Source organism: Onychomys torridus, chromosome 1 (genome assembly GCF_903995425.1).
Source record: "Onychomys torridus chromosome 1, mOncTor1.1, whole genome shotgun sequence".
Classification (NCBI taxonomy): Eukaryota; Metazoa; Chordata; class Mammalia; order Rodentia; family Cricetidae; genus Onychomys; species Onychomys torridus.
The window spans coordinates 3,606,578-3,617,532 of record NC_050443.1 but is presented as its reverse complement, the minus strand read 5'-3'; the positions used below and the strand labels follow the sequence as shown (position 1 = coordinate 3,617,532).

The following is a 10,955-nucleotide window of genomic DNA, read 5'->3' as shown; positions in this document are numbered from 1 at the left end:
AAGCAAAGGATAACCAGACTGCAACCCACAGCTCCAGGGAGACCAGCTAGTAAGGAGGACCCTAGGAAAGACACAGGGATCATCCAGAAATGGAGAAAAGGTTGAGATCTACATGAGCATACTGAGGATGGGGGTGTGGTGGGAGGTAATGGAGGACAAGAGAAGGGAAATGAGAGCTTAGGTGAGCAGGAGTTTCCTCCTGGATCTGGAACAGAGTGGGAGAACAAGGAAAGAGATACCATGATAAATGAAGGCACCATGAAATCATGGAGAAGCAGTGTTCTAGGGATGTCCCCATGATCCACAAAGATGACTCCACCATAGACTACTGGCAATGGTGGAGAGGGTGACAGAGCTGATGCACTCCAGGTTTTAGATGGCAGAATACCATAACTGATATCATAGAACCCACATCCATGACTGATGGAAGCAGATGAAGACATCAACATAAGGGTCCAAGGCAAAGCTCCAGCAGTCCAATAGATGAGAGAGAGGAGGGATTTTTGGAGCAAGAATATGGAGACAACATTTCAAAAAATTACAGAGACAACTAGCCAAACTAGTGAATAAGCATGAAGTATAGACCAATAGCTGAGGAGCACCCATAGTACTGCACTAGGCACTGTAGATAGGCAAGAATTTACAGCTTGAACTCTTTGGGGGCCCCAGGCAGTGGGAGAGGGACCTTTCCCTAATGCATGAGCTGGTTTTTTAGAGCCTAGTACCTATGATGAGACACTTTGATTTGCCTTGTTGCAGAGAGGAGGGGCTTGGGCCTGCCTCAGCTGTGTGTACCATGCTCTGCTTACTTCCCATGAGAGACCTTGCCTTGGAGGAGGTGGAAATGGAAGGTGGTTTGGGGGGAGAGGGATAGGGGATGTGAGGAGGGAGGACAGGGGAATCTGTGGTTGACAAGTAGAATGAATAGAAAATCTCTTAATTAAAAAGAAGAAATGTTATAACAAAGAATAAATATGGATATGTAGGATACAGTATGGATGGCATATGCTCTAGTACAATAAGGGATCACATGATTTCCTAAGGCAGATGTAAATATTTATAGGATTACTGGAGTTCTTTTTCATTCTGCTCTCTGTCATTTGTTTATTTCTCTTCTTTCTATCTTAGGGTGCAGATACATAGTTGTGAGACTGGGTCTCCTTATCACAAGTTGGCCTGGATCCCACTCTTCAGAATGACATGCTATTGATTACATTGCAGTTGTCTCTCTCAGTCTGCCCAGTGCTGAGATGAGTTTAGTGATTCAACATGTCTGGTTTGTGAGGAAGGATTTTCAAACAACTTTTACTTAATAGAGTGTGTACAGCTGCTAGAGAAGCTGTCTTCTGTGTTTGTCATGTTGACTGCGGTTTTCAGCAGTTGAAGAGCACAGAACAGGGATCCTTAGGATCCCTAAAGAGCAACAGGAAGGGAGAAACAGTGGGGAAGGCTGCAGTCAAAACTTCATTTACATGCCTCAACCACAGACGATAGTCCATTAAAAAAGTGTGAAAGATTATACAAAGAAAATTTAAGAGGTACAAGCCAACAAATGTGACCACCAGCATCAGGACAGTTTGGGCTGCTCTGGTCTCAGCATGCCCTCTCTGGTTCTGATTGGGAGTGAGCATGTGCTGTGTTCGCTGGTGATGTCTATGGAGGAGAAGCACCATGGAGACACTGGTCCAGATCATGATGCTGATGAATGTGGCATCGTGGGAAAAACGCAAGATAGCCATGCCTACACTGAATCCAGATGTGGAGCAGACCCACTTGCTGTTATTGTTGGTGCCATTGTCTGTGTTCTTTGGACCAGTGACTTTCATTGGAATGTAGACATTGTATAAGACACTCAACAACCAACAACAGTAACATGAATAACTCAGGACATTAGGGGTTCCTCCTTGGAACATCAGCCTACCCCAGTGACCAAGAACAAGAGTGACAAACTGATGGATACTCAGGACACAGGTGGAGCACATGTTTGTGCTTCTAGCCACCATGCGAATGAAGAACACAATTTTGCATTGAAGGTTAGTTGGAAGTATCCTAGGAACAAAAACCATGATGTTGGCTGGAAATGCAGTGACGAATAGAAGGAACACATTGGCCACAGCCAAGTTGGCAACAATGACCTGTGTGGGCCTCAGTCGAGAGCTAGTAAAGATTGGAGAGAAATTGTGGACAAACAGAAGAATGTTGGCCAGAGTCCCAGTCCCAACCTGGAAAAGTAGGAGTGTCTGGAGAGCCAATTCCTCAGTGGCTTTTTGAGCTTTATTCTGATAGGGCATGGAGAGGACTTCTGTACAGACTGGAGTGATGACCAGGAGGAACACTGCTGTCTTCAGTACACTTCTCAATCATCTGAGCATAATGAATGACTTCAGTCTTTACCTCTATGAAGGGAGACACTATTATATCACAGTATAGGAGCTTGGCCTAGACAACACTGCATAGGCCACACACAGTATAATTTTGTAGTTCACGTACTTTCCATTGTCTGATGATGTAGAAACAACTACATCATTCTTGCTCAATCTGACACCCATGATAAAACAGTATGGCATGTAAACATATGACCACATCATGGTACCACTGCCTGGGTGCCTCTCAAACAGTTCAAGCTATTCAATTGTCTCACTTCTGCAGAGGTCCTGATCCAGCCAGGGTTCCTCAGCTATTGGTTCATAGTTCATGTGCTTCCACTAGTTTGGCTATCTGTCCCTGTGCTTTTTCCAATCTTGGTCTGTCCTTACTGCATGAGCTGGCTGTTTGGAACCTGGGGCCTATCCAGGGACACTTTGCTCACCCTGGGAGGAGACAGGACCTTCCTGGACTGAATCTACCAAGTTGAGCTGAATCCCCAGGGGAGACCTTGCCCTGGAGGTTATGGGACTGATGGGTGGGCTGGAGGGGCAGAAGGAGGGAGGACAGGGGATTCCATGGATAATATGTAAAATTGAATCAAATTATAAAATTTTTTAAATGAGAAAAAATAAACATATTAACAGTGAGCATGGGATCACTTTTTTTTATATTTCAAATGTAACATCTACACTCAATGATAAAAAGTTTTAAGAAACACAAATTGGAGTTTGGAGATATGGCTGTTCAGAAGACTCATGTTCAAATCCAGGTCCTACATGGTCATTAACATCCATCTGTAACATCAGTTCTCCAAACTGAATGCCCTCTCATGGCTGTTGTGGCACTGCACAAGTGTGGTGTCAGACATACAGGCAGTTAAACACTAGATGCATAAAGGAAAATTACTATGTCTTTAACATGACAAGAATTTAAACATGTAATTCATAAAATCATGTAAGTAAGGTAATGAGCAAGAAACCAATCAGCTCTTGAGAAGTTATTAGACAGATCATCAAAATGATAAAATGCAAAATATTTCAATAAACAAACAAGTTCTATGATCACAACTATGAACATCCATTTATACACATACATACTTATATGCATAAGCAACCACAAAAGTTCTATGAGGGAACTGCTTCAGCAGATAAACACCTTGTATGAAGTGACTGGATACAGGACTAACTCAGAAAAACCAGTAGCCCTCCTATATACAAATGATAAATGGGTTGAGAAACAAATCAAGAAAACCACACGCTTCACAATATCCAGAAATAATTTAACATATCTTGGTGTAACTCTAACCAAGCAAGTGAAAGACCTATATGACAAGAACTTCAAGTGTTTGAAAAAAGAAATTGGAGAAGATATCAGAAGATAGAAAGATCTCACATGCTCATGGATTGGTAGAATTAACATAGTAAAAAGGACCATCCAACAAAAAGCAGTGTACAGATTCAATGCAATCTCCATTAAAATTCCAACACTATTCTTTAAGATCCTCAAAAAACAATACTCAACTATAAATGGAAATCCAAAAACCCAAGCTAGCTAAAAGAACCCTGTACAATAAAAGAACTTGCAGAGATATCACCATCCCAGATTTCAAGCTGTACTAATAAATAATGGTAATAAAAACCACGTTATTGGCATAAAATCAGAAAGGTTGATCAATGGAATAAAACCCATAAATAAATCTATACATTTATGAACACCTGATTTTTGACAAAGAAGCCAAAATTATACAATGGAACAAAAGGAAGAATCTTCAACAAATCGTGCTGGTCTAACTGAATATCTGCATGTAGAAGGTTGCAAATAGAAAATCGTGCTGGTATACCTGAATATCTGCATGTAGAAGGTTGCAAATAGATCCAATCTATCAACATGTACAAAACTCAAGTACAAGTGGATCAAAGACCTCAACAGACATCCAGCTGCATAGAACTTGATAGAAGAGAAAGTAGGGAGTAGCCTTGAACAGATTGGCACAAGAAACCACTTCCTAAACATAACACCACTAGTGCAGATACTAAGATCAACAATTCATAAATGGGACCTCCTGAAACTAAAAGCTTCTGTAAGGCTAAGGAAAATGTTAACAGGACAAACCAGCAGCCTTCAGAATGGGAACGATCTTCTCCAACCCACATCCCAGAGAGGGCTGATTTCCAAAATATATAAAGAATTCCATTTACACCTACAAATGGAATATTCCACAGGTACAATAATATTCCATTTATTCAATTGTGTGCATCTTACCTATTTTAATGAGGAAGTATAAACTGGAGATATAACTGAGCCATCACCAGCTTCCATCTGCCACACCCAAAATGTGGTGATGCACCGTAACAGTTAAACCATTTGCAAAGACAAAGTCTTTTGAAACTCATGTTTTTGAAATGTTGCTTTGAAACATCTTATTAAATCTGCAGCTGATTTTGTATATTGTTTTCCAGAGAAGCAGTCAGTATGCATCCATCAGCTGAAAATCAGCCACCCTATACATATATGTCACATTCAATGTCATTTTCAGATAAGTGCTAAGCTGTGAAACAGACATTTCCTTAGGATGAAGAAATCATTGACATCATTAGGTAAAGAAGGGACAAAAAAACAACTCTCCTAACCATTAATGTTGACTTCAGAAGAGCTGCTTTAGGGAGAAGAGGACATTAAGCAGACATCTACAGTTACAAGAATCCCCCCTGTCCAGCCATAGCAAGGATAGAGATGCTCACTGAGATGAAGGCCAGCTCCTGAATACTTAATGAAGAAACACAGCTCTATTTCTCCTTTTTAAGTTCTTTTCTTCCCTGAGACAATTCCAAGGAAATGCTTACCTCTCCAATATTTTCCGTGGACGATTGTGCAGATGACTGAATGAACACAGATTACCAGTGCTCATAAAAGGACTGCTTACTAGACTAGCATCCCTCAGAGAGTGCATTACTTTGTCATCTGTGGTGTCAGTGACAGTGTTTGCATGGAGACTTTGGGATACCTCCAATGAAGGTGAAAAAAACATTGGTAATGAAGGCAAATCACAATTTTCACCTAGTTAATGATAATGTTTTTGACTTGGTTGGATTCTAAGGAGCAGCTGTCAGAAGTTAGAGTAAGTTTTCCATGTTTCCTTTGGGAGCATCTAAGTTTTCAATATGTGTTGTCATCAGACGTGGAAAGCTGCACTCCAGTGTAGATCAAGGGGTTTGTTGAATGTATTTACAAGGGGGTTCATTGTGCAATACTGTTTCACACTTGCAAATAATGTTGGCATGAAGTCCTTCAGGAAGACCATCAACATGTCATCAGGAGTCTGTAGTTTTCCCATCTATGGGCCAGCCATTGTTGGAAAAGAGACATGAATTTGAGGTAAGCCAGAACAGAGATGAGTCACACAGTGGCAGACAGCCCTATGGTGGGGATTGGGGCTAATGAACTAAATGAACTAAAACCATTATGGCAACCATGCATAGACCAAAGAAAGAAGGGTAATTCAGAGCAGCATGGCTGTGCACAGTAAGAGACTTGCAAGGCTATGAAAATAAAGTCCAGAAAAGTACAGTATGTAATCATGGTGAAATGTTTTCAAACCTCTTCATCATGGATTAAAGTGAGCCAACCTTCCTAGGAGTGGTCCTTCCTTCTCAGACATAATCTGCTGACCAGGTGTTTGACCCATGTGATGTGAATGTTGACTCTCCAGTCAGGCCAGACATTCCACTGTCTTGAATAAAATGTGTATTCCTTTAATTAACTTGAATGTCACTCTAATAATTTTTGTAAAATGATTATTTCTAGACAATATTCCAGGAATTAGGAAAAGTATAATTAGACTAATGATACAAAGTTTAAGACGATGACATTTGTGGGGGTTCTCTCCCTCAGAGTCATGGCTATGAGATAGAGGGAGAAGGAGGCAGATGGGAGACAAATATTTGGTGGCCCATGAGCATGAATATAGACAGCCCTTTGTGAGACAGCTTTTCTTGGTTTCATTTTTTTAAGTTTATTTTTTTTTGTCTTTATCATTATGTGTTTTTAATTTTATACATCAGCCATGGGTTCCCCTGTTCTCCCCGCTCCCACCCAACCCCTATCCCCTGCTAACCCCACCCCCATCCATTCCCATGTCTTCCAGGATCAAGGAACTCCTGGGGATTCATTTAAACCTGGTGGATTCAGTACAGGCAGGTCCAGTCCCCTCCTTCCAGGCTGAGCAATGTATCCCTGTGTAAGCCCAAGTTTTCAAACAGCCAGCTCATGCACTAAGGACAGATCCTGGTCCCACAGACTGGATGCCTCCCAAGCAGATCAAGCTATTCAATTGTCTCACTTATGCAGAGGGCCTGATCCAGGTGGGGGCTCCACAGCCTTTGGTTCATAATTCATGTGCTTCCATTTGTTGGCTATCTGTCCATGTGCTTTTTGCAATCTTGGATTCAACAATTCCTGCTCTTGCAGACCTTCCTCTTTCTCAACAGTTGGACACCTGGAGCTCCACCTGGGGCCTGGCTGAGGATCTCTGCATCTACTTCATCAGTTATTGGACGAGAGTTCCAGCACGACAGTTTGGTTGTTTGGCCATCTGACCACCAGACTAGGTCAGATCAGGCTTTCTCTCGAACATTGCCAGCAGTCTACAGAGGATATGTCATTGTGTATTTTGGGGGACTTCTACAGCACTCTGCTTATTCCTATTCTCATGTAGTCTTCATTTATCATGGTCTGTTATTCCTCTTTCTCCCTTGTGAGACAGAATTTGATGAATCAGCTCCATTTTATTTATTTATTTGTTTGTTTGTTTTTGTTTAATTAGCTATTTAATTATTTGGGTTTTTCAAGACAGGGTTTCTCTGTGAAGCTTTGAGCCTTTCCCAGATCTTGCTCTGTAGACCAGGCTGGCCTTGAACTCACAAAGATGCACCTGGCTATGACGCCCGAGTTCTTGGAATAAAGGCGTGTGCCACCATGGCCCGGCTTCAGCTCCAATTTATTCCAAAGTATAAGGAATGTACAGAACCTGGGTACAAACCTAATTTTCAATAAGTGCCACACTCCTATCACAAGTCTTAGTATGTGGCAGTTGGGTTCTATAGCAGAGCCCATATAATAAATCTTCTAGCAGGAATCTGTGCCATGGGTCAAGCTAAAGATGAATCAGGCATCTGGTTTTAGAGACAGCTTTTTGATCAGGTCATTCCTCCAGGCCCAGGGACATTCTCCAGATAAGGGTAGATTGAGGGCTGGAAGTTCTGCAAGAGGGAGAGAGCTCCATTTTGCCAAGTTTATGGGAAAAGCTGCTGTACTTATGGCAGACTGGGACCTCAACCAGCCAGCAATAGCTTCCAGCATCTCTCCCTATGTTTTTTAATGGAGAGGTGTCATTGTAAACCTGTTTACAATGTAAAACATGAGGAACCTGTTGGCTGCGTCAGAAGAGTCCAGGGTCTGGTAGTGAACCATGAACTCATTGTTGATAATTTTAGCAATAGTGGTGATCTATCAGCAGAGGAAATAAATAAGGTTGGGGCCAAGCATCCACATAAAACAAAGCCTAATCAGAGCTCTGATAAAAAGTACAAGCAAAGAAAATGAGGGGGTATGAAATCAGCTAACTTACCCTATTGCAGGAATGTAGAGAACAGGTCTAGTGAGTATTTTGAGGGTGGTATCATTAGTTTAACATATGACTTGTTTACACAGAAGCCACATTCTTCTCCCAATACCAAGCAATCTCCCCATGTTCAGCAGTCATTATGTCTAGTGTTCTTCTATTGTGGAGCACAACCACGGCAGGACAGTTTATCTGTCTTTGGAGTGACTGGAGGCTCTCAGCTGCAGATGTCATTGTCTGATCAAATCTGTGTCGGAATCTCCAGTCAGAGGATGTGTCTGGATGATGGCACATGTTGCTCCATAAGACACAAAGGAGATGACAAGTCTCATTCCTATCCTGAATAGGAATAGCTCTTGTCTTTGGTTAACAGCAGTGTTGCTTCACCCTCCTCATGTATATAGACCTGTGGAATAACCACAACAGGGTTGTCTATGCAGGTGGTTCTCATTATACCAAAGAAGAAGGGGAAGAGTGATGCATATCAGCTTGGAAGGAATGATGGTAGTGGGACATGGGTCCTGGGGTAAAGGAGAGAGTTTTGACCAGCACAGCTGTCAGCAGAGGTCTATTGCTGGATGCACTAGAGAAGCAGTTAGAGGCATCTGGGTGGGTGGTGAAAAGGAGAATGTTGACAACATATTGAACCAACTGTGACCAGAATGGACTGAGAATTGTGTGTTTCAGTTGGACTGAGGTGTGTCTCCTGATTAAGAATATTGTATGGGTATCATGGACCGGGAGACCCATACGAGCTGTTAAGAGATACATACATCAGAGGGATGGGCAGCAAAACTGGTGGAATGTAGTTTTCTCACAACTCCTGTTCTTTACCTTTCATTCCAGGGGCCATCATAATAATGGTGAAATGATTATTTAGATTTGAAACAAGAACACATCCTTGCTTGGGGTAGTTCATAGTTGCACTCTCATAGTTTTTTGTGCTGATAAGTTTCCTGAAAGGGAAAAATCATTGGTGTGTGTTGAGGTGAGAATTGGGGTGTTGAGCAGTGGTAGTTTCTGTCTGTGATAGAACAAAGACTGTCATTAAAATGGCAGAGAAGGAGGGTTTGAGGGAGCATATGGCATGGGCAGTGGCCACCAAATCAGGAGATTTTGTTGTTCTGGAAGTGGTGGCCTTTCTTCCTTCTTCTCTGTTCCTGACCAATAATTGAGTTGCCAGCCATCTTTCTTGTTTGCAGGGTGATGTTGGACATTTCCAGCGGGGATCTGAAGAGGCCTCAGCAGTCTTTTCTGTGGAAAAAACACAAGCAAAGGAACCTCTTCCCCTATGACGAGGGGGTCAGGTCCCTTCCATAGTCCATCCATGGGATAATCCCATTGTACCAAGATTGGAGGGTGTTTGTACATTTTGTAGATGTCCAGTATTTTTAGGGTGACCATTGTCATTACCAATTGCATTGTTAGACGTGTAGATGGTATTTTTGTCTTTAAATTGACCATTGCTAGTTGTTTTTTTTTTATTTAGAACAGAGTATGTAAGGCATACCCTATAATATGTAAAGACTGAGGAACAAAGGAAGTTCCTGGCAGCCAGGTCCAGATTTGGTAATAATAAAAATTTTTTAAAAAATTAAAAACACCTATTATTATTATTATTATTATTATTATTATCATCATTATCATCATTATTATTATATTTGTATTTTAATTTTACACATCAGCCATGGGTTACCCTGTCCTCCCTCCTCCCGCTCCTATTGCCACCTTCCCCCCATCCCCTCCCCTCCATTCCCATGTCCTCCAAGACTCCCCTGGGGATTCATTTAAACTTGGTGGATTCAGTACAGGCAGATCCAGTCCCCTCCTGCCAGGCTGAGCTAAGTGTCCCTGTGTAAGCACAAGGTTCCAAACAGCCAGCTGATGCACTAAGGCTTTTTTTATAGCCTCTCAATCTAGGTCTTGTTGTCTTTACATCTCTGTAGTTTTTATTCCCATACCTTAATAGCTTACAATTAATAGGTTGCATTTAAATACTTAAGTTACCCTTTTATCACAAGTTAAGTTTTCACATCTTCAGAACTTTATACCTTGCATTTAAGTCTTAATATACCTTCTTCGACTCTAAGACATTTTCTTAGATCTTTAAAATTTAAGGTTTAATAGACTTTACGCACTCTTTGTAGATTTAATAGATTTTTAAACAAATGAAATAAAATGAACTTGTAGATTTGGAAGTGTAGAATATTTATGTAAACCAAGTTTAATTTTTTTCTCTGTTACATTTTTAGTCTTTTGTAAAAGATATATTTTATTTATTTATTATGTAGAAAGTGATTTATTTGGTTTTTTGAGACATGGTTTGACTTTGTAGCTTTTGAGCCTGTCTTAAAACTCACTCTGTAGACCAGGCTGGCCTTGAACTCACAGAGATCTGCCTTCCTCTGCCTTCCAACTGCAAGGATGATGATTTTTTATTATAATTTATATGATATTCTGCCTGCATTATGCCTGCAGGCCAGAAGGGGGCATTAGATCTCATTACAGATGGCATTGAGCTTTCATGTAGGTGCTGAAAATTGAACTCAGGTTCTCGGGAGGAACACCTAGTACTCTTATGTGCAGATCCATCTCTCCAGTCCCCATTTTTAGACTTTACGTCAGGAGGCTCAGTCTGACACAAGACAGAGAGAGGCTTTACACCAGGCTTGAATCTAGGGATGGAAGAACGAGACCCCACTCTAGAAACAGCCTTACAAAAAGAAAGACCAGCAGCAAAATTATCTTTATTGATATCTATAAAAAAGGATAAATACACATTTGTTAGTCAGTATCTAGTGTCCAGAGGTCTCAGAGGTATTTTTTGAGGTCCTGACAAAAGGAGTTAGTCATGTGGAGACTTGAAAGTCAATAAGGGTGACAGAGATAAATTATTTAACCCATCTTTGTCTCCTTGACATATTTCAATGACATTTATGAACATAGCAGAATGCAAAAACAGACAAAT

General features: G+C 41.2%; 1 protein-coding gene across 1 annotated transcript; it reads right to left on the bottom strand.

Annotated features, from left to right (window-relative positions):
• Positions 1–1,373: 1,373 nt before the first annotated feature.
• Positions 1,374–2,321, bottom strand: LOC118591336 (vomeronasal type-1 receptor 4-like). Its single transcript, XM_036199545.1, has one exon. The coding sequence runs from the start codon at positions 2,289–2,291 to the stop codon at positions 1,374–1,376; it is 918 nt and encodes a 305-aa protein (XP_036055438.1). The 5' UTR covers positions 2,292–2,321.
• Between the last annotated feature and the right edge of the window lie 8,634 nt (positions 2,322–10,955).